General features: G+C 42.2%; 2 protein-coding genes across 2 annotated transcripts in view; both read right to left on the bottom strand.

Moving 5' to 3' along the window:
• cops4 (COP9 constitutive photomorphogenic homolog subunit 4 (Arabidopsis)) overlaps positions 1–9267 on the bottom strand; it is a 520559-nt gene extending 511292 nt beyond the window's left edge. Inside the window, exon 1 of the mRNA XM_050053471.1 lies at positions 9264–9267. The gene's annotated coding sequence lies outside the window, so the exon portion shown is untranslated. The remainder of the gene's footprint in view (positions 1–9263) is intronic.
• Positions 2888–25059, bottom strand: part of cwc27 (CWC27 spliceosome associated cyclophilin) — a 43391-nt gene continuing 21219 nt past the window's right edge. The window contains exons 11-14 of the mRNA XM_050053468.1: positions 23506–23609; positions 11575–11684; positions 11354–11460; positions 2888–3467 (exon numbers count right to left, since the gene is read on the bottom strand). Of these exons, the coding sequence (XP_049909425.1) occupies positions 3305–3467; positions 11354–11460; positions 11575–11684; positions 23506–23609 (484 nt within the window). The 3' untranslated portion in view covers positions 2888–3304. The remainder of the gene's footprint in view (positions 3468–11353; positions 11461–11574; positions 11685–23505; positions 23610–25059) is intronic.

The following is a 25059-nucleotide window of genomic DNA, read 5'->3' as shown; positions in this document are numbered from 1 at the left end:
TAACTCTTTCAATGTGCAAATGGGCATGTGAATGTTGTTTTGACATAGACTTGAAAAATTCTGAACATTTCCTTTAAACACTTAAGTAAAGACAAAAAGCTGTTAAGACACCTGCGAAACAGACAAATGAACTCTCTGCCCTGTTCCAGGACGTGTGTGTGAGTGACCAACCATTAACCATGAAAATCTGCCGTGCCTGTCCAAACCATCTCCTCTCTTTGATCTCACAAACTCATCAATATCTCTCCGACCAACGCACGCTAACTTAACAAGCTCTCACTTCTTCTGCACATTCTGTCCATCACACCCCGGGGAATTAGCCGTGGAGGGGGGGGACTCATGGTTCAGGGGGTCAGACACGTGGGCCATCTCTGCTGCTCACACATAACCATCCGACACATAAGTTACAGCACCAAAGGACCACTTAAAACTGCAGCGTGTGAATGAAGAGTTAAAAGTTAAATGCAAATGTGGATGCTTTTGTGTAAACCTCGATGGAAAAAAAGAAGAGAGGAGAAGAGAGTCCCCCTCACATAAGGAGTGTTGGTTGAATTTCTAAGAGATGAGAAGGATTATCGGGCTATATTTAGCTCTTACCCACAAGGGCAGAGGGAGATAGTAGTTGTAGTATAGCATGATAATGCTATTACCATTCCATCTCATCGCTGGCAGTCACATGATCAGCAGCAAAGAGTGGTATTTCCTGCCCTGAGCTGGGCACGGTGACACCGCAGAGCGTTAAGTATTCTCCTGGTGGTGCTGCAGAGGAATTATACCGTCTTGTCCTCTTTAAACATAAATTACTGATTTATGTGGCAAGCAGTGTCCTTATAAAAAGCTAATTTATCGGAGCTTTTCTTTGCATCTTCATGAAAAGCTTTTTTCTCTCAGTAATACATCAGTGGCACATTTCAACCTGACCTGGACTCAGGAGCACATCCAGTCAGTTAGATCACTGTATCACCTGTTTTAGATTTGCGGCAGCTCGGGCCGAGCCGGGCTCATAATGTAACATTAACTCTCCTTCCTGTTCCATATGAAAATTTAAGCATAATCCCAGAAGTGCAGTTAAAAAATAGCGTGCTGGCCAAATGCAGCTCCTGGTCTCTCACACACACACACACACACACACACACACGGCAGTGGCAGATCATTTACCCCCGAAAAACCACCAAAGTGAGGTAAAGTCTTTGGTTTTAAACAGTTCCTTTTTACAAGCTCTGGCTGCTCCAGTGGTGACCTGAGCAGGACAGTGTGGCAGATATATATAAAATGCAGCAGGGTGGTTAGGCCATCACTGGTGCCGCCTCAGCTCTAAAGGAAGAGGTTAACATTTTGGGAAATACTCTTACTCACTGAGAGTTAAGGCCTTTGCACACCAAGTCTGTATTCTTTGTACACAGTTCTTAAAATCCATCATCTGATAAAAATCATTACACAGAAATAGGGCTAACACCTGACAGTCAGGGACTGAAATCATCAGTCAGAGACCCCTTAGTCAATTGAAATTCCTTTAAGTCAAGCAGTGTGCAGTCTACTTTTGGGGAGGTTTTGCCCGGTCAGGCTCTCAGGTAACGTCATCGTCTGCCTTCTGCTCAGAAGGGTGAATCCACATCTCACAGCAACTTCATACGATGCAGTCTCTGGCTTTTGTTTGACATCTAGTGTCGTCACAAAAAGTTGTTGCACATTAACGGTCCGTTGTTAGCGCAGTTAGCTTGTCTGCTGTATTATGTAAGTGTCACTAACAAACTGAACTTCTCACTTAACCCTGGCCAAACACTCAGACTCTATGGAAGAAAAAGGAACACACAGTTGAACATTTGTTTTCAAATCTTATTCGACTGACATAATTTTGAGTCGGGTACAGCCTGACACAGAAACCTTGGACCCTGAATCCGACATGTTTTGATGTTCTCTGGCAAAATTGCAGCAAAGTCTAAAGACATTTCCTGCTAGTATTATTTGTCCAAAATGATTGCATGTTTTAAAAATGAATACAACCTCATGTTTTGTCATTCACGTTCAGCTCTGATACTTTTGTCCTTTGTTAAAGTTTTCAGAACAGGTCTGATTTTCTGTTTTTGCACCTCTGTCAAAAGCCTTTAGAGTATTTTTTTGTGCAAGAAGCAGCAAAAAATGTGGCGTTTTCTTCAAGAGAGAGGAACAGGGTGCACAGTATCATTTCACAAGTCAGACAGCTTATTTTCAACAGGTCAGATAGTAATATTCAGATGGATGATGATGAGAAGGAAGAGGATGTTATAGAGGATAAGGAGTGCACACAGACTGTAAAACGGAGAGACAGTGTGGTGACAGAGAGGGAGGACAGCTCAGGCCTTTTAGCTCATGTGCCAAATGCAAGACATGAGCGGGGTGGCGACAGCCAGGGAGGTACTTCCACTGGAGAGATGTAAGGGAGGAAATGTGTCTTTAGATTTTGCCTCATATTGCAAAGTTTAGCAATAAAAAGAACTCAGTGTGCAAGGTTTCCGTGCGGATTACAGATTAAAAAATGTTTAAAAAAATACAGACTTGGTGTGCAAAGGTCTTTAAAAGACTGTCTGTTAATTATAAAGCTACAACCACAAAATCATTAGCTTAGCTTAGCTTAGCATAAAGACTGTAAACACAGGGAAACAGCTAGCCTGGCTCTGTCCAAAGGTAAAGAAAGATCTGCTCCTCTAAAGCTCAATCATGACCACGAAATGGTTCCACAAGTGAAATCACAACTTTTACACTTGTACGGAATAAACACACAACATGTAATGTGTTAGCGAGCTTCAGAGATGCTTGTAGGGGACCGCCAGGCTAGCTGTTTCCAGTCTTTACGCAAAGCTTAGCTAAGATGAACATTATGAGTTTAGATAAATCGAACATAACAGAGTCAAATCATCAAAGACTGGTAACTAATGTCATTTATTTATTTTTCTGGCAAAGTCTAACGCTCACACTTAGGCTCGAGACAACATAAGCAGAAGGAGAACAGCATAAAAAAGTGAACAACATTACAGGTAATCAAACCATGACCTTAATAAGTATTACGACCACAGTCTTAATCCAGATGAGTAACTGAGCGTAGAGTCCGGCTGCAGCTGTTCCCAAGCGAAGGAGCCTTTTCCATCACAGATTACAGGGATCGTTTCTGCTCAGGTCCTCAATCCAGATGTTCAAGCCAAGAGACCGTTCAACAAAGCGGGGTTTGAAGTGTTGGAAAAGTGGACAGGCGGGATGCTGTATGATCAGTTTTTCAGTCACATGGCTCGGGCAGGACCTGACCTACCGACCTCGCGACCTCGCCGCCTCACCTCTTGGCCTTCTTCTCCTTCATGATCTTCTTGCTCTCCTCTCTCCGCCGTTTATTGACGGGGTTGCGTGGGTCGTAGATCTCGAAGGTGTCCTCGTCCTGCATGTTGGCATCCTTGACTTTTCTGGTTTGCTCATCAAACTGCAGAACATGGGCCATCCTAAATCAGACAGAGAGAGGTGGAGAGAGTTCAAAGAAGAGTGGCAGATGATCCACTAAATCACAGATCTGTAGAGCTTTTACCCAGAGGCTAGTCTCTCTCTGCTGTGGGCGAGTTTGATCACAATGTCAGCATCAAAAATGGGAAAAACGTGAATTTGAATTTGCTGTTTCTATTATTCTGATCGCTGCTATTGTTTCAAGCTCAAGTCATCATGGATGTATAAAACACACTGTACATGTATTTTATAATTTTGCTGTTTATTGTAAGCAAAAAACACCAAGACAAATTCCTTGTATGTGAAAACCTACTTGGCAAAAAACCATACTGATTTTGATACAATAATAATGATAATAAACTCAATTTCTTTTCAAAAAGATGAGGACAAAACATTCAAACAAGCAGATAAAGGTGATACATTCAGAAACAAAGAGATGAAAACTAAACATTAAAAGTAGGAAAGAATAAAAAGTAGGCTGTTGGAGAGGATCAGTGAGGTGTCATCATGTATTAACATACTTTGAATTAAACATTATGATATATTATTATCACAAAATGGCAACAGTCTGTATTTACCAAAAAATGCAGCATATTTTGGGACAAAAATCCTAAACTTTCAAAAAAGGGGAAGAAGAAAAATTTGCAAAACCTTTACAAACAGACAAAGTGGATTACTCTTTTCAGTTTTATGTTTTGCGTTTTAAGGATTTGAGCTATAGTTTTTGACAGTGCAATGCGGAAAACTGCAATACTTGTATTCAAATTATAGCAAAACTACTTAAGGAATCGCACAAAAAAGAAGACCACTTCCTGTGGCGGAGGAGCAACAGGTATCTGAAGAGTTTCTCTTGGTACAAAGTGAGAGATACAGTATTAGGGCTCATATTTTTGAGACTTCTTAGCAGTTCAGAAATCCAGAAAGAAAGCCCTGGTCCCCAGAGAACAGACGCTCATGTGTCTTTCATTTCCCCAGTCAGTTTCTCTTCCCCCAAAGACAGATTAAAGAATCAGGACATTCCTCACAGGAGATATCAGTGTCAGGCACTTCACAGATAAAACACATTTTCTCTCACTGACACGATCTCCTCAGCTGCTGTGCGAACGCTATCAGTAAATCTAAACAACAAAGCAGGAGTGACTAATCAATTGTGTGGACCCATTTTTGGCCACGTAACCCCGTCATGTTGTCAATCTGCTACATCCTCCTGCGTTCATGTTTGAGTGGAAAACTGAAATAACTGAAAAAGTGTTGGTTCGGTTCAGGGAAAACTTTTTAGTCATGCTAACTGCAGCATGGCTTCAAGGATGTTAACCTAAATCTGCCTCTTTGGTCCAGACTGAAATATCTCAACAAAGATTGGATGGATTGCCATGAAATCTTTTACAGACATTCGTGATCCCCAGAGGATGCATCCTGATGACTTTTCATCTAGTGCCATCATCATATCAAACTTTAAATTTGTCTGATACTTTGGTTTATAACCAAATAACTGCAAAACTAAATGGCATTCCTGTTAGCCAAAGCTGTACCTCTTTTGTAGTGCTAATTAGCAAATGTTAGCATGCTAACATGGAAAACTAAAATGGTAAACGTGGTGAACATTATACCAGCTAAACATCAGCATGCTGTTACCTTTGAGCTCAAAGCCCGCTGTGCTTCAGTACAGCCTCACAGAGCTGCTAGCATGACTGTCGACTGTTGGGATGTCAGTAAATTCCATCAGAGCTGCTGGTTGCAGGGTCAAAGATCTTTGTAATCCCCCTCCTTCCATACATTCTGATGTCGGATTAGAGGGGATTGTGTCTGACAATTTCTGTAAGTTTCCAATATTGACAATCTGATGTTCACACTCAATTTACGCCATGATTGGCTGTGTGGAGATGAGAAGGGAGCCAGGGATCAAACTTCTCTGTCAAGCTCTCTGCTTTTGTTTGTTAAGCTGCAAACCCTTGCAATTTAGGAGTTGATAATATTCCCGACCTCTGATCTCAATGCATCCCAGTGCATCTGCTCAGGAAAACATAGATACCCGCAGCAGGCTAATTTTTGCAGTTGGCGTGTGGAGAACCAATCGAAACATTACCAGAACAGGAAAACAAAGAGCTGGACTGAGTTGCAGCAGAAGACCAAACCGTCTAATATATTGAGATATATGAGATATTCCTCATGCAACTTGGCATTGCCTCAGACTTTAAGACCTACCGTAACTAAAAATACACCTTTGAGGAAATTTGACATTTTAAAGAACCCTCTTAAAAGAGAGAGGAGTAGGCTAGTACCATAGCCTGCAGAGACATCTATCAAGCACAAATCAACTGAATGAAAATGGCAGCTACAACATTGTTACAGCAAAACATAAAAGCTACATAAAACACTAAATAAAGTAAAAACTGATGAAAAGGTTATTCTGCTAATGGTTCATTTTTTTGTGTTGCCAGGATGCTGTGACATTAGGTGTGTTTATGTTGGGGAACTTAGGCTAGATTGATCTTGCCCAAGTTTCTGACTTGAATGACCATTACATTGTATTTCTTTGTGTCGGAGATCGTTTTTCTGAGTAAAATGGTTACACAGCTATCTCTGTCACTTCGCATGTGAGCCAGGAAGTGCAACACTAAAAATATTTATTGGTATTGCAACCATTTTACGTTGATTGTCAAATGAACACGATAAAAACAAGGTAGACTGTCTGAAAAAGTGCACTGTTATTCCCGTTTTTCAATGATATTCTCCCCCCTCTCTTAAGGTTCATTCTCACTGCGATATTCTCCCCCCTCTCTTAAGGTTCATTCTCACTGCCGCGATGTGGAAATGCGGGACGGATTTGCGGAATATTCGCACAGCGCTTTTCTGCGTTCAAATCATATACACAGGCGCGGTACGGACGCGGTGCGGAATTTGGCGTTGTTGTGTTCCAATTCCAAGCAGTGTGAATCGGTGTGGGTGAACATGGACGAGAGTAGCAGCAGCAGCGAGCTAGCAAGCTAACGTTTAACAAACGTCAACATCAACTTTCTTTAGCACTTACCACTCTCACCGCAGCCACCAAGCTGGACAATGGACTGCCAGACGTTGTCCTTTAATTCATTGTTCATAGAATCATCCCGTCTTTTATTAAAAAGGACGGGGTGCTGTGAAACGAGGTTTATCAACCTTTCTCCCATACTGTCCTGCCTGACTGGATTTTGGACTCTCCCGGGTCTGCGCGACTATAAACAAACAATTTCACTGGCCCGGCTGTGCAATTCTGCCAGCGAATTCCGCGGGGGGTCAAAGTCTGGGCGGAAACTTTTTTCACCGCATGAAAGTTCTGCCCCGGTGTGCAAACTTCCATAAGAACCCATGAAATCAACTCTTATATTTTTCCGCGAGAATAATCCGTGCGGATATTCGCCCTCAGTGAGAATGGACTTTTAAGCTCTTTTTACACAAAGATGGTGCTATAGAGCCACTAATAAGTCCCTTCTTTATCCCTCCTTTGCATTTTTACTCAGAACCAAACAATGGCGGCATGATTCCGCTCCAGTGTGTGATTTTAAATGGTATCCCTACTTCGCCAAATCAATCGGGCATGACAATTAACATAATAGTATCAGCTTCTCGTTTGACATATAACATTTGTGTCGGCAGCACTTTATAAACATAATATGGCAATAGCAATCATGTACCGTCTCTGTTATATGGCAGCTGATCTTGTCCTCTGCTCAGAGGGTAAGGAGCTCCCAAATCACAGTGGTTTCCTAAAGCTACTGTTCTTCTTTGAGTTAGCTGCTAAGTGCTAATTGCTGCTTATTAAATCTCCCAGGGTGGGTCGCACACATAACAGGTCTTAAAAATTTTACATTCATCCTGCCCATGGTCCCGTCCTGCCGGCGGGCCCATTTATACAGACATGGTTTTGGCGCTGTTACTATCTCCCGTGGCAGATTAATGGCAAGACAACTCGGTCCCCTGATTCTGCGATCGTACCTTATATACATGCATCTTGATATTCATGCCTTGAAAAGGCAGTGTAAAGGCCCGAACATACTCGGGTGGAACGTATGCGGAACAGACTCCGCGAGGAATGTCCGCAGTCATTCAGGCTTTCATAGTCGAACGCACTTCCGTGTTGTAGTTTCCTGTAAAAATCCCCGCGATGTGAAAAATACATGCTGAGCAGTCACTGGTGCGCGGCGCGGAGTCCGCGCGGTCGTAAAATCTGAGCTTTGCGTGCACAGGGCTTGCGGACGTCCGCTTTGAGTCCACGCGGACATCCGCGGAGTCCGTTCCGCGTACGTTCCGCCCGAGTATGTTCGGGCCTTAAAAGGGCTTTAGATGGCTAGCTTTTCACTCTACCGTCCAGTGTGGCCATGAAAAAATGTTTTCACGGAAGAAAGACACATTTGATTTTGAAACAACAAGTCATTCACATGACTTCTTTTCTAGCATAACCCGACCCTCAGTCATGTTTTTTTCACGGTACTTTTTGCCTTTAGATAGTAAACAGAGGAGGTGCTACAGAAAATGAGGAGAAAGAGGGGGACATGGAACATAGGTCTTAGACGCCAGGCCACCGGGACGCTGATCATTAGTTGTTATCTGACTCAATTTACTGCTGTCCATCAGACATCCTGTTGACGTCAGTAGACTCAACTATAATGCATCTACGTTAGCATCAGTGGGTTCACTCATACCGCCTTAACGTCACAATCTCTGAACTTTCCCTTTAAAGTTGATGATCAACAGGTCCGTCTTATCTAGCTAGAGAAAAAATATTTACATGACCTTGTGTTGTGTATGTCTGGGTGTGTATACTGTGCTCATGCACTACATAAAGAAACTGTGTATTCTCTGTTGTATATTTTGAAATACTTTGATGCCTTGTCTACTGTGCATAGCATGTGGTATGTGTCTGAGCGCTCACAGTTAGTGTGTGTGTGTGAGTGTGTGTGTGTTCACTCTGCACTCTCTCCGGTGTTCATTTGAAATCGGCAGGAGTTGTGACAGCTCATCTAGAATGTCATGGCTAGACTCTGGCAGACCCTGAGGACTCCTGCTGTGTGAGCGGGCCGCCTCTGATAATTTGTCTAGCAGTCTCAGTGATGACAGCCCGCCGGCCGTACACTCCACGGAGTCACACGGCTCCGAGACGTGAGGTAGAAACCCGGCCTTTACCAAAACCGCTCTGTGCTGCCGTGATGCGACGCTACAGAAGCCTTTTCTTGATTTATTTTTTTTGCCTTTTTTTTTTTTTTAGGGGGTGGGAATTAAGGAGTACAGGAGGGATGGTGGGAGCAACTCTTTGCATTGTGGACTCTCAATGTGAGCTTGTGTGTGTTAGAGGAGGAGGAGGAGGAGGAGGAGGAGGAGGGGGCTGAAGAGGGAGAGTCAGAATTTGTAGACACAGACACAGATGGAATAGTTTACCTCCTCTGGCCCAGACTTGACTTCCAATGTCTGACCTGTTGTAACCCACATTCTGTTCGCAGCGCTCCTAGAGTGGCACAGACTTCCCACTGGTGTTTTTCTAGGACTGCTATGCTACTGCCCCTGTCCCTCCCTCCCTCCTCGCCCATACCTGGCGGGGGCGGCACAGTGAGGTGTCTACAGCCGGGAGAGGCTCCAAACGCCAGCCAAGGCTTCTCTCAAATTCATTAGGGCCCCCCCACTCACACACACACACACACACACACAGACAGACTGCACTTCAAGGGGGCTTTCTCGAGACTAATAGCAACTACAGATTTTGTTATTCTAAATCTCTCACACACAGACACTTTGCTCAAATTCAAACACATGGTATTCATTTCAAACCCCGTACTCTGTGTAGTTAGACTTTGAGATCTTTGGTGAAAAACAGAATATGAGAGGAAAACACAGCGTCAGGGCTGATTTCCTGATGGCCAATCTGGTGGCTGCGGGTTGAAATCCCAACTTGACGCACACACACATGCATACAACTTGAACTTTCACACACATTTATCAGAACCCCGAAGCGAGCTTTGGATCTGGTCGGCTTCATCATTCCTGCTGCAAAGAAGGATTTTCTGCAGCATTTGACCATTTTAGTTTTCTCATTAAGGCTGAGCTCACTATTATAATAAATGGTTTCTTTTTGCAATCTCTTACAATCCACCACGAGGGCATCAGTAGGAACAGCACAAGCAGTGGAGGCTAATGAAAAAGGCCTCTCCGTGCCAACTTGTCATGCTCTAACTTCAGCGTCCAAAAAGCAGTATGTTTGCCAGACTGCTTCTTGAACTCTCCGGGAGCACTCAGGACTCACAAGCTGCTCAGTGCTGCTGTTAATATCTGCTGCGGTGAATAGTGTCAGTGATTTAAAGCTGAGCACAGACTACTTACGCGGCAGCTATTTCATTCTGTCTCGTCCAGTATTCCTTTTTCAGAGGCAGAAGAATTCATACAGTTTATCATGAAATACTGACACAACTTTCCTCCTTACTGAGGTTGGTATGAAGTTGTAACAGCTGCAGATTAGGCAACAAATACTAGAAAAACGTAAAAAAGGCAGTAACAGAAAACTTTCCCATATATATAACCTGATAAGTGAGCATATAAGTGTAACCATTTTACATTCAGATCATTTAACCATTTTGCGACATGCTACTCTAGTGAGTAGATTTATGATTTGACTAGAAGTGTGTGGCGGTGTATTTATCTGCAGACTCTGGCCTCTGCCTGGATTTCCTTATTTTGCAGTGTTTGGGACATTCCTGGACACAGAGTGCAGGTGAGGTCAGGACTTGATAAAATGTTAGTGACCAGATGCCAGACCATAAACTGCACGCATCCAGGAGGAAGCTATGAACACTGCGGACAAGGCACAGAAAAAAAGCCCCAAATACATCAAGGCGAAACACCAATCAGGGGTTGCTGGTGATAATGTTCATAAAGAGTAACAATTCCTGAATAGTATACCTTTAAGAATTTTTCTGCCACTGTATCAGTTGCTGTAAGACAAGTAAACGCAAAAAAAGGATTTTGAGACCGAACCAAAACAGTAAAACCAAAATGATGATCTGGAAGATGCTAAAATGCTCCGTTGAGAAGGCTTGTGACCTGGCTGCCATGTTGAAATAGTCACGCTTAAATGAAGCACTGCCCACTAGCCGGAGCAAACTTTCTCACGTTACAGCTTAACAGTACACTAAAATATGTTTCTGAAACCATTTGAGGTGAGAAATAGACCATGCAGTAACAGAATCTTGATTTATATTTGATCAGCGCTGCCTACTTTGACGGCACTTCTCGAGCAGTGACATGATTGACAGCTGTGTTAGAGACTTCTCGGCTCTGACTGGTTGTTACTCTTCAGCCACAGTGGATTTTAGCAAATTCTTTTCAAAGCAGTAGGAAGAGCCTTCTACAGACTATCTGTCTCATTTCATGCTGTGTGAATATAGTGACAGTTACAGAAAATAAGAATTTTTTTTTCAAGTGCTTCAAGTGTGAACAACATCAACTGAGAATCAACTGGGCCTCATGGACCCATCAGTGAAACTGTGAGAAGTATTTAGGTCATGATGTGACCTGTGAGTGTAGATGCAAAACTTTGTTGTGCAACTGTAGTGCCAATTTTCAGTTTGGCTGGTTCCAGAATTTGTTTGAAAATAGGACCAATGACAGCCAAGCAAATGGAGTGTGTAGCTGGTACGGAATTATTACCTTGGTTTAGCAAATATTAGCAAGACTGATGGTACCCAGAGTGTTGCTGTGCAAAATGACACCCAGAACCAACTTCAGATACTATTGGAAACTGATGTATATCCAGCATTTAACTTAGTATGATCAACTGACAAACAGATTCAAACAAGCTTAAAAATGTTTCGCCTCCACAATGTTAGATGTCCTATATATGTTAAATGGAATCAGGTTCACTGACCATCCTTTGTCGTCGTCCTCTGCCAGCTCCTCCACGTCCTCCTCTGGAGCGTCCTCAGTGATGGCTGAAGACAGTTTGGACTTGAAACGATTGAGGAGGTCCAGTGTCTATCAAAAACATCAGACATAATTTAATATATATAGTACAAGGGGCAAAATGAACTAGTCTTCACTCTGTCTCCTGAACTGATTTGTATTTCATGTTCAGTTGAGTTCTTTTACCTGTTGTTCTCTGGTTGAGCCTTTCTTCAGTTTTTGCTTCCTCTGCTCTTCGTACTTCTTCCGTCCCTCCAGATACTCAGCCACCGCCTGACTGGTTGGCTTTTCATCCACTGCAGAGACAAGAGAGACAACACTTGTGTTTACTATTAACACTTAAGTTTACTCTCTCTAAATCTTACATGGCCTTGATTCGTTCTTCTTGGGAGCCACCTTCTGAAAACCCCAAGCTGCACCCTCCTGGGTTAAAAAATGAAGCAAACTTGGGAGACAGAAAAATTGCAGTTCCTCAAATGGCCACTTGAGGCTGGCTAAAGAAGTGAGTCAATCTCCATCGACCCTCGTGTTAAAATGCCCAACTTTACAGCAGAAATAAACATGTTAACAGCCTGGTACAAAAAACAGTTTTGGTCTCTGTAGCTAATTTCAACATTTATGACAACTGTGCAGGGGGTGAATTTTTTATAACTCAACCGTTAAAATGTTAGTAAGGCTTAAAGTTATGCATGATATCAAGTGTCAGGCAGTCTTTGAGTCACATCCACTCCACACTCCTCCACAGCTCCAGCTTCTTGTTCAAGTATGGTCATTTAGAGCTTCACAAATCCAAGAAGGCGATGACGAAAATGCCAAGCTTAAGGCTTCAGAACACGAGTCCCCAAACCAGTGGGTGATGTCACGGGGGCTATGTCTATTATTTTTATACTCTATGGAAAAACAGTAATAAAACTATCTTCTATGTCATTGAAAGTTTAATAATTTTGTTGGGCAATCAGTCAGTCTCTCAACAAAACAATACACTAACCTGGAACACCCAGCTGAAAGTTAATGACACATAATCAGATACAATGATAAATTCTAAATTATTTTACCATAAGATTTCTTATATCTTTTAATAATGTTGCTTCAGGTACTCAGACAACATTTAACAAATGAACACACACTTTCTGTGAAAAGATTTTACCCCTGCAAACAGACATTGAAATAACTAAAAAATTAAATGTACATCATTCAGATTTTTGGTTTCAGAAGAGCAGCTAGCTTGGATATATATTTTACTAACCGGAAAGTTTTCCATGCACAGTTTTCCCTATTATTACCTGCGCCAAGGAGACTATGTTTTTAGTTCAATTCTCTGTTTCTCAGCAGGATTACATAAAAACTACTGGCTGAATTTTCATGAAACTTGGTGGAAGGTTGTAGCGTTGGCCAAGGAAGAACCTATTAAATGTTATTGGATACACAAATTATTTTTTCACTTTTCTTAACATTACGAAATAAGACAATTGGCCTTCAGTCATCTTGGGCCCACAGAAATGCAGTCTTCCTACAAAAGCTAAAAAAGAAATACCGAAGTAGAACAGTTAGAGGTTCCCCGATGTTACGCGTTGACAACATTTGGCGAGAAGAAATACCGCCGCTTCACATGCTCTCTGGCACTTAACAGATGAGGGGCTTAAAAAATATGCAGAACATGATCAGAGAGAAAAGATAAAAGCACGTAATGCTTGTCAAGCTGTGTGTGCAACAGTTGCAGCCGTACATGATCTGAGAACATGATAATAAGAGAGGTGAAGAGATGAAGCAACACGGGGCAGCTCTCTCATCTCAGATTGACGTGCTCTGCATGAAACCATACTGCTGCCAGCCCTCACAAAGATGTAGTGATCCAAAGGCGCAACCTAGTAACCCCTCACTTTATCTTTCTCAGAGATGACCTAAATTCCGCCTGCTACCTTATACCTCACACCTTATGTAACTGATCCCTCCTGGGGAAGGAAAGACCCCTTTAATCCTAACCAGAGACAGGACACATTAGCACATGTGCACTTCATCCACTTGGTTGGAGGAACGCAAAAACAGAAGTTATTAGACTGGTGTTCCTGAAATAATAGCAAGGGGTCATCTTTTTATAAATATGTGTTTAGGTTATAAACTAAATGGGAATACAGTACATTTTTAAAATTGAATAAATTAAAGTATAAAAGAAGGAAAACCCTTCTTTTTGAGAATTAACCTGAAACTTTGATAATTAATTAATCGTTTAAGTCAGTGGTTTTCCAACTTTTTTCCAACTGTAGGCCGACCCTATTCAGCTACGCACAGTTGACACAGGAGGCAGGTTTATTCCCAATCAGAAGATTAGGAACAGACGTGCTGTACGATAGGTTAGCACCAGAACTGGCACTAAAACTCTTTCATACACCACAAGCATACTATCTTGCCATCACAGTTTAGCATGTAACGAATCATGGACGTATGGGCGCGCTAAGTTCATGAACATGACTATGTAGCAGGCTGATATCGAAACATATCGGAAATGACATTTTAGTTATCACATAGTTTTAGTATTTTAATTTGAAATGTACTTATGGCAACAGCACACCCTGATGCCACACCACGAAAACTGTTCAGGAATGGCCTGAGGGAAGTAACAAAAAGCTCAAGGCGTCAACCTGTCCGCCAAATTCTCCAGATCCGATTTCGATTGAACATCGCCGGTACCTTACCTCACGACCCACGGGACTCAAAGGATCCGTCAACAATGCCTTGGTGCCAGACAACACAGGACACACCCAGAGATCCTTCCTCAATGCCTCGACAAGGCAGAGGCCCCTTCATAGATCGGACTTGGCTCTGATCTATCGAGGCCTGGACAAAGGACCTCCTGGGCACTGGTTTGTCCCACAGATGCTTGATCAGATTGGGATCCGGGGAATATGAAAGCTAGATCAAAGCCTTGAGCTCTTTGTCACGTTCCTTGGACCATTACTGAGCAGTTTTTACAGTGTGGCATGGTGCACTGCCTTGGTGGGTGGCTACTGCCATTGGGGATACTGTTGCAGTGAGCGGGGGTACTTGGTCTATGACCATGTTTAGGTGGGTGGAGTGCGTAAAGAGGCATCCACGTGAATGCCAGGACCAAAAACTTCCAAGTAGAACACTGCATTGTAATGAAACGTACCTCACCTCACAGCTAAAGGGTGTTCAAACCTAGGCTTGGGGCCCTTCCATATGGAGTTCGCATTTTCTCCCTGTGACAGTGTAGGTTTTCTCCGGGTACTCCAGCTTCTTCCCACAGTCCAAAGATATGACGGTTAGGTTAACTGGTGACTCGAAATTGCCAGTAGGTTTGAATGTGAGAGGTTGTCAGTCTCAATAAAGGCGTATCTGATCTGATCTGTGGACGTCACCTTGGGCTCTGGGAAACTGTGATGGATAGTTTCATTTTTTTCAGCCATTTTATGAATAAAAATATCAATCGGAGAAAACAATCACCGGACTAATAAATAGTGAAATGATTATTAGGTGCAGCTAAAATGTAAAAGTGGACACTACAGCAGACCGGTCGAGAGAGTAAAAGTCATTTCGCTGACGGGAACCCTGGGAATAATTCTCCACCCAACTGTCCTCCTCTGCAGTACGTGTGAAGTAGTCTCTCATCATGACTGAACGCAGAGACAATCAGCGTGCTGACATTGGTGTCTCATGCAGTTAATGTGCTTCTGTAAATCTCCCAGCTCAGACGCACAGGCTGTGAAGTCACAGAGTGGCAGACAGTGAGCACAAGTCTGCTGGCTGCTGGAGCGCTCGCTTTCCACAACAAAATGTGATGTCACACATGCCGCCGACCCCGGGACAGCGTCACCTCGCTGGACAAGCTGGGCCACTTTTGGGCTGGATGCTGTGACACATTCAGCCGCACCAAATAAATGATGTAACAGAGAAAACACTGAAGTCCACTGCTTGTCGTTACAAATATAAGACCTGCTATATTATGTTTCAGTAAATGTGTATTTATTTATTTATCTATCTGTATAGCTGTCAAGTGCTGACAAAGATCTACTAATAAACACTAAATTACAGAAGTAATGCAACAGAGATGAAGGCCAAGCTGCAGACAACTGCTCGAGACCAGCGTGTCATTGCTGCGTTTCCTGCTTTTCAGACACCAAACATGAGTGTTTTTAGAGACCCGTGGCTCTTTAACCACTGAGACATCACAGCTTTTCCACTGCAGGTAACCACAGCGTGTTGAGATGGTAAGTTTCAGTGTATCCTTCACATAATAACATGCAAATGTAACGTATGCGAGGTTTGCATAAACGTGTAATGCAAACAGTTTTTCTGGTGATTAGGTTGAACATAGAGGAGAGGAACAAGTGAAAATGTATTAAAAGGCATTGTTTCAGCAATACAAATAAAGAAATTCAAAAATAAATTTCCTTCATGTTATAAATTCTTTGGCATTTTAATTTTCTTACTGAGGTTTTAAGCGTTGTGTTTCTAAAATAAGTTCACAGTGGAAACGTAACAACAGGAGGCTTCGGTCCCAGAGGGAGTTTCGGTCGACAATCACTCAAGAAAACGGCAATTATTCTTGTTTCTCTGGCTTTCAGGCTGTGAACGCTGTAAATACTGAGCAATCACTGGAATTTCCAAACGCAGCCTTGGAAATCTCCGTGCAACACTTTCCCCGGTGTCAACATGGAAGTCTGCTCTGCTGCTCAAGGGGCAAAACCTTTTTCTGATGATTTATGAGACGAGCAAGTGATCTCCCTCCATCTCTCCCCCAGTCACCTCTCCTGCTTTGCCTCCCTGCTGCAGCCTGTGACATGCTGGATGCTGACTGATGACGCCCCGAGGTCCTACATGAGCAGCACACATCACCTTCTCCAGCTGTTGTCGCTAACTACTATCTTTGAGTTTGATGGCCTTTCTAACTACATTCCTCCCCTCTCCTGTCACCTGGGCTCCAGAAAGCTACAAATCACGCTGCTGATGTTGTAGCAACCGAAGGCTGTTGTGGACGACAAACGCCCTCTTCTGTGGGATAAAAGCTTCGCCCTCTCTGTTCAACAATCAGCACTTTTTAAAGCTGTGAGGCAACGTTATTGCTGACCATCAATCAGAAACACATCAAACATGATTATGTCAGTGTTTGGAGGTCAACCCCAACAATCCATCTTTGATTATGCAACTAAAGACTGTTTACATAAGAAGATATTACAGAAGAATCCTGTGAAAAAAACTCAAAAGCTGTCAAGCGATATACCAGGGAGACAACATCACACGCTAATCTTGATCTCAGGTAATTGTTGTTTCAAATATCACTCTGCTGCAGTATTGCTACACAGTATGCAACAGGCACCAGTGTAATAAAACACCAAGGGCACACAGGCATAACCTGTGTAATATCGAAGTGGGATAAAGTCTGCTGCCACATCATTTAAGGGGGTGGGTATTGAATGGACAGTGGTTTCAGAATGGCTCTCTTATTTTTGGCTCCAGCACCCAGCGGTCACGCCAAGAAAGAGAAAACCAGACTACAGGAACATGCTATAATTTATATGATGAAAACTGAAGGAAAAAAAAGGTGAATTCTAAAGAGACAATTTGCTTTTCAGTCCAATCAACGTCATGCGTGCATGCCAGCAGCCGCATGGGTGGCGGCTGGTGGTGGAGGAGGAGGAGGAGTGGGTACTGACTGACTTCATCCAGAACTGTAAAGGGACGGTAAAGATTTTAAAAGAAAAAAGTGAATTCCTGCAGACACTTGACATTGATTTAATTAAAAAAGTGTCAACATTTTAGTCACATATTCTGCATTCATTGTTAAACGGTAAATCTAAAATCTAAAATCTCACACAAATATGCCTTTCATTTGCGCAATACAAGTCCTACTGGTGTTGTCCGACACTTCATATTTAATGCATAAGAAAATCGTTTTGTTTTTTAAATAGTATTTGTTGAAATTAGCAAAATCCACAAACATAATTTTGCTAATTTTTCAAATGAAAATATCCAATCTTCTCTAGTTCTTAAGGAGGGGCATCATTACGATTTTATTGATACTGATACTGCTTATCAATACATATGCTTATTGATACTATTGCTGGAACTGCTATCAAGACTTTGGTGCAAAAAGTAGAGACATGGCATGAAAAGATGTAAAAAGATTAAACTGTTATTTTCTCAATACTTTTGCAGAAATAACGAGTTCCTGTAAGTATAACTAGGGAGGAACAGTTGCTACAGATGTCTAGTGTGATGAGCCTTAATGCTGCTTCACTACCAGAAGCTAAACTTAAGCAATATCAATTACCAAATTACCAAAGAACTATTAGTCCTTGAGCTTCTCAGAATCGTCCATAACGTGAGCCCACACTTTTGAACATTTTGCCCTGTCAATCATGACTGGAGAGCACAGAATGTAAACACAGTTACACAACGTCAAATATAATCGCCTGAAGCTTGTAGCTTTGTCATCATTACGGGGTGGTTAGGTATTTGAATTGCTGGCTTTGTTAGAACAAATTAACATTACATAAATACAGATAGCAGTGGCATTTGTCCAGGAGCTTATAGAGGTGTTCAGAGAGGTGACAAAGACTTAAACCCTTAAGGGAGGTCCGGGTGCATGCCCCTCCACCACCCCTGAAGAAATTCTTTTTAACTATCAGCTTTCAAATATTGATTTCCAGTCCATTTCATGATGAGAATGTAGGGAAAAACACACCCTAGAATTAAGGTAATCTTACCGTGAAAAAAGTAATGTAAGGGGCCAGTTCAGGGCAGGAAAGCAAAAACACTCAACTGTGAGAGTGCAGAGCTGGGACAAAACTGTATTAAAGTATATTGTAGCCGGTAAGAATTAATGTGGTTATTGCTCTTTAATTTTCATCCATTTGAATATCAGTTGATACCGCTTTATCCTACTTAACCTGTACAGGTGTGAAATAATTGCTATTATTGTATGATGTAGCTCAGGTTAAACCCTTTTTGAAACATAAGCAAATACAGAACATACAGAGAATAAATGTTATAGAACTTTCTTTTATCATCTAATTTGCTGACACATTGCTAACGGCTAACGTTACACCGTTTACTGGAAATCAATTCTTCTTCACCGCTCTAAAACAGCAGCTGCAAATCATAACTTGCCATGTAAATTACTGTTTTAAAAGCAGCAATGTTTTTTTAATAAATTACATGGATCAGATCGGTGCATAAACTCGCATACTCGCTGACACCTGATCCAGCATTTTGGGTATTATCAAAGGCATTTCTGATACTGTTATCTGTATCAGAAAACCTCCGGGAGCTTATTGATATTTGGCACTAACCAGTCAAGACACAGGTACCAATTTAGCACCGGTTCTGGCCACCTATCCCTACTGGTTCCAGCGTCTGAATTAGATTTGCAGATTTTCTTTGTGTCATGTGAGAGTACATTGAATATCTATTGGTTCAACAGTTTGGAGATTTCACCAACGGCTTTTCTGATATTTTATAAATGGAATGATTGATATATTAATCGACAACATAAAAAAAGTTAGTTGCAGCCCTCAAATCTTGTAGCTCAATCCTTCATCATGTGTACCCCCGCTGAAGCCACACAGACCAGTTTGAGAAGCATGAGAGTGAAATGAGACCAGAGGCTGACCTTCACAGAGAGGTCAGAGCAGAACCAGGAGGATGATTTAAGCTTTCAGGGATGGCAGTGTCAATGTGAGCCTTAATATATGTGTGTGTGTGTGTGTGTGTGTGTGTGTGTGCGTGTGCGGCTCTAACTGCTGCGCGGCTTCTCCGGCGGGATGAGATAAAACGAGCCCTCACCACAGTGTTCTTCTGTGGCTGAGCTAGGTTTCAAGATTTACAGCATTTGAGCAGACATCCGTCTCCCCTGCAGTGGCCATTGGCCCATGACATCTAAGAATTCCATCTAATGGAATTAACTTTTGCTTCCAACACAGAAATGTAATGAGGAACTCTTAAAAGAAACTCCTGCCTCTGGCTAAGCTGCCAGAGAAGCACAAAACAAAAGGTCCCTGGCAGAGCTGAAATACCTTGTTAGATAATGGAGGAGCTTAGGCTAGCTGCCACTCGGTGTAACAATGCAGGGCTGTTACTGACTCAACACTTGAGTTTATAACTGGATCTATTAGGAGAAGGCCTCTTTCTGCTTAGTGTGTTTATAGAAACAGCTTAACTCTGTGCACATATCACTAAGAGCAACACATTAAGTCAGATACACCAACACAATCTTAGTTAATCTCTGTATTAAAGGACAATGTCATGATTGTATTTTGTACTCTTTCACCTAAAATCTTGAACCAATCAGCAGCGAGTCAAGAGCTCAGTGTCTGTGTTTAAAAAAAAAAATAAAACCATCAGTGTTTGTGGAGACAAAAACAATGTTTGAGCAACAAAATCCCATCATGGTCTTCAGTAAATTTTGGCTGGTGGTAATCCCACAGTTCGACCGGTCCCTGCAGAACCCCCCACGAACTATTTTGTTTTGTTGCACAACAATATACACACAACCTCAAGCGGTTTTTGTAATTTTCAAAAATGTGTTTCAGCATCAGCAAAAAATCCGAAGATTGACGGCATTATGACAGACTGCAGTGTGGTGAAGACCTCGAGGAGGTTTCGGAGGGGGGCAGATTTTTACAGACTCGCATCGGCCAAACTAACAAACACACAGGGGTTTGATGTGCAACTATGGCGGCCACTCAACAATTTTCACCCACGCAATTTTCTGTGAGCTTTAACACAAAAATGCAGACCCTCGAGGGGGGGAGAAACATAGACGTCTGCAACTAATTGACAAAATCAGAGGGTTGCCTGTCTTAGTGTCCATTAGCAGAGAATGTAGCGCGGACCACCCTCTTAGAGACTCTGTTCACACTCACAGCTCTGTGCTGAAAGAGTTCTTCATCAAGCACCTAGTTATGGTCAGATACATGGACAGCAGGGATGCAACTATCGTGAATCTGGGGTCGATACTGATGTTTAAAATAACAATTTGGTCAAAATAACTGAACTGTTTGAAAGTCATTAAGCCCTTCATTACACAATCTTTGAATGAACATAAATTCAATCATACAGTTTTATAAACCAACCTTTGATATAACCATATTCACATGAAAAGCATCTTTGAATAAAAACTGCTTCAAACACCTTTTTACTATATATATAATTTTATATTGCTGTGAAAACATCAGCAATTTTCTTCTTCAAAGTTGCTCGCCAAAAACTAAACAGCTTGTTTGCAATCCTGTGACTATTATAAGGCGTGAAATTCAGCTGGAGGGCAGAACGTGATAAGTCCATGAATGAATGAATCCGCTTTTACATCTGGAACCTCCCGTTGACAACGGGCTTGAGAAGCGCCTGTGTTGAGGACTTGGCTCAGATTCCGGAGTTACTTCTTGCCCTGAAGCCTTCTTAGGGAATCTGATGCCGTTTGATTCGGCGGTGGGAACCTCTTGCGACCGTATGCCTTTGCCGACGTCGACCCCAGCAGGATTCGAAACCCTGGACCTTTCTGCACGGAAGACGAGTGCTCTAACCACTACACTAGGCCCCAGAAAGTTATAAGTCCATATATTGTGTGAATTAGAACCTGACTACATAAAAGTGTTGGATGAACAGCAGGTGTCATCAGAAAACGGAAGCTCATGTTGGATGTAATCCGCACAAAACAAAGAAAATGAATGTAGTGATTAGCTGTTATAAAATTCCTTGTCCTTCAGACCTCCTAACGTTACTAATGTTACACAGCGAGCCAAGGAAAGCGTAAAACAGCCTGGAGAACTGTAACTATTTTTTGTGGGGTTGTTTTTAGCAAAGATACTGGATTACTACAAGATGGCCCACCTACAATATATCCCCATTGTATGAAATAGTATACATTTACGGTCTCTTAAGTAGACGTTGTCCCCCGTAGCCCAATCAAAGACGATGGAGAACCGCCAATCAAAGACGAGTATCCCCAACCTCGCTTGGTTATCGTAGATTAGCTGGGCTAACCATTAGCGGTGTCTGTAATAACTCAGTAACTCAATAAACGATCCGTGAAAAAATTTTTTTTTTCCAGCGGATATCTTAGTTACAACATGAGTGAGCTAGCAAAGCAGTTTTGTGTTGCTATGTGTGGTATTTATTCAGTTTTGGGAAATCACAATGTCTAGAAAGCATCAGTGGCATCAGCTGACAGGGACAGCTAACAGCAGCAGCAAAGCTAACATCAGGACGTCATCTGTTAAAAGCCTCCCGTTGTCGGATACGACATGAAACTACTCCAGTTAGCTCAATCATGTTGTAACTAAGACATCCACTGGAAAAAAAATATTTTTAGTAATCCAGTATCTTTGGTGAAACTGCACTGATTTCAGCACCAGTGATGAGACAGAGACAGGTCTTGAACAAAGTAAATTTCCTCCTGATTTGTCCGTCTGAAATTTGCCATTTTGGTGTCGGAATGTTCTGAAGATATGTGGCTTGTGATAAATGGGTCCAATATCTGCTTCCGTGACTATGGGGCGAAAGAATCGGCCATAATCTGTAATCATGTTCATTTCTCCCACTGAAGTCAATGGACTCAGGACCTGCTGTTAGTCTCCTAAAGGGGCGTGGTGATCGCGAACCCCACGTGACACTGATACAGGAAACTGACTCGCAGTGGACCGTCTTGGTTTATCCACCGTCTTTGTTTTTAGCCAGTGGAGTTAATGTGTTATTTCAGCTCTCTACATGGATGCACTGCTGTCAGGCTAATGTTACTTGCTAATGTTAGCTAACTTTAGCTACTATTTTCCACCACAGATTTTTATAACAACTAGATACTGGACCCCAATATGGCACCTCTTCATTTCAGTGGGGCTGCTCGCCTGGTGTATTTGGTAAAAATGTTTTCTGGCTTCTGGGCTACATATGTGGCCCACTGAATATGTGCAGTAGTGCGTCTCTCGCTGGCCCTGCCCGCGAGTTCCCACTCGGCTCATCGACTTCACAATATGATGAAGTGACAGATTTTTAAGTTGAGTTTCTCAGCTTAATTCAATCAATCAGCCAGTTTTTTATTAAAATAAAACCTTCATGGATCAGAAATTCATAACATAAACAGTTTGACCTTGTTTGCAGTTCGAGGTTTCTTGTCAACAGTGATCCAGACGTGGCTGCAATACCACAAGTGGACATTGCGAAAAACTGGCTGCAAGGCTGAGCGGCGTTCCTGGGGGCGTGTTTGCTACCTGCTTGGTCGACAATTTCTAGAGGTCTGGCTGTTAAAAATCTGTTGTCACAGCACGTTGTAATTGCATCAAACTCAAGGCATTTTAACACAATGCTTGAATGTTTATTTTTTAAATTAGTTTGCTCTGCTCCTCCAGACTGAGGACGGAGGTTTTTGATCCATATCTGCTGCTGTTTCTCAGTGAGGTTTTTTTGTTTGTTTAATTGTTTTTTTAATTTCATCCTACTATTTCTGGGACTTATCTTGGCCTTTGCTTTTCCCCAAACGGACTGGTTGGAACAGCCATAACCAGCACAAATCACAGGCATCTGTGCAGCGCTGGTGGTCTTTGCTTCCAGTTTCCTGCCCTCCATCCGGACAGTGCACTGATGTATGATGCCATATCCAAATGAGCCACTAAGATTACATTTTAACACAATGCAGCGTTATAATTTACCTTTGCCCAATACTCATTTTTACAGAACAGAGCTTGAACGCATCATAATGGAACTCAGTGCAACCTCTGTTAGTTTTTAGTTCCAGCCACCAGCTGCTTAGAGTGTTTGCTAAAAGCTGATGTTAACTAGCTCTCCTCCTGTCAATTTCAACACAGATTTGTTGATCACAATGCAGCATTATCAGGGAAAAAATAGGGCATTCCCTGGTATGACGTTAGCCTCAAGCCCTGCTTTTTAGCCTGCGCAGAACTGATGTGACACAACATTAATATATCAGCCACTGACATCTGTGAATGTCTTCTTATTTGCCGATAAGTCTATGGCAGTCAACAAGGTGATTATCAGCTGATACCGATGTTCGGGTGATAAATCGCTGCATCCAATAAATCCACAGAATAATGAGTAACGTAAGTAAACGTGAGTAATGTAGGGGAATGAAATCTGCTCACATACCCTCCTTGGCTTCATCTACTGCAGGTTTTGAGCTTTCTTCTCTCCTTTGCTTTATGGCCTGTAGTTCCTTCTTCAGCTGCCGCGCCTCTTTCCGTAATTCATCACTGTGTGAGGGGAGAAATGAAGTTAAGAGTTTAAACTCAACATATATAACTTTTAGAAAAGGATTACACCTGCAGCAGACGAGAACCATGACAGAGCAACAGGTTCACAGACAAAAGTCGGTCATGACAAATGTATAGTGAGCAGTTAAAGCAGACTTCTGGCTCCACTGGCTCCTGCTGTTACAGAAGTATATTCACCATTAAAGAAAATTACATCAGAACCCTAAATGTTTCTGGTCTTCACAAACAAACATCAATTGTTCTGCCTCTCAAAATGTAATAGTTGTGGCTAATTATGTGGGTACATAAAACAAACATAAAACACTGTGTGCGAGTGTCAGGATGAAGAATGTACATTAAAATCTTGTGTTAGTCCAATAAATTTGATGGAGCCTTAATAAAATAATTGTTCTCCCCTCCAGGCTCCTGGAAAGCACCAGGAGGGGTGTTGAGGTTGAGTGAAAGAGAAAAATGTCAATGTGTTTCTTATTCTGAGATGAGTTATTGTCATTGTAGCCGGACTCATTAAAGTTTTTTCAAATGCTAACCCTCAGCAGTGGTAATGAATACAAATCTGGTGTGGAGCTAGATATTTTTAAAATTGAGGCATGTGAGAAAAAATGCACCCAAAACCTTCATATATGCGTTTCTGGGTTTGACTAACTTGGATTAGCTGTACATAAGGTTCAAGATGGGAACAGGCATTTCGCTATACTTAGAAATGTAATAGTTTAATACCAATAAAATTCCACTATTCTTGATACCCAATGTGAAACCATGGTAAAAAAAGAAAAGACAATAAGTTCCATGTGCTTAAACACACACACTCCTTTATTAATAACATTTACATTTAATTTGAATTTTATTATTAATCCCTGACGCTCCACCCTTAATCGCAAAGTACTAGTCTTCCTGGGTTCAAAAGATTATGTGGAATATTTATCCTACATATTAACATATTTCTCCTCCATTGTTGTTGTTCAGCACTCGTACATGTAAGATGTGACAGTTGGTCTTTGTGATGGGCTGTTTGTCCTGCCCTTCCTCCACTGTGATTGAATGACAGTGACAAGTGCAGCGTTTTACTCAAAGCTAAACATGTCAACTCTCAGTAACCAGAAATAAAAAGCCAAACGTACAGCGCTCAGCGCAGAAGAGACGCTCATTGCAGAATGGATGCCCAGCAGGTCGTCTCGCTGCTGGTGTTAGTAGCATTGTGTATATACGCAGCGCTTTCATTGCGAAGAATTAACCAAATATGCTGGCCTTCGGAAAAACGCTGTCGCTGCACTCGTCACCGTCTTCCACATGTTGTCGGTGTTCTTCTTCCTGTGGCATTTGACGGCAGACCAGAACACTTGTCGGCGTACATGCTGCCACATCAGGCTCGGAAAAATTGCATCCGCAGTACCTACGATACTGGAGAATAACAAGTCCTGTCTTCAGAACT

Source organism: Epinephelus moara, chromosome 9 (assembly GCF_006386435.1).
Source record: "Epinephelus moara isolate mb chromosome 9, YSFRI_EMoa_1.0, whole genome shotgun sequence".
In the NCBI taxonomy this organism is placed as follows: Eukaryota; Metazoa; Chordata; class Actinopteri; order Perciformes; family Serranidae; genus Epinephelus; species Epinephelus moara.
The sequence above is the reverse complement of the archived record's forward strand: the minus strand, read 5'-3'. Positions and strand labels throughout refer to the sequence as shown.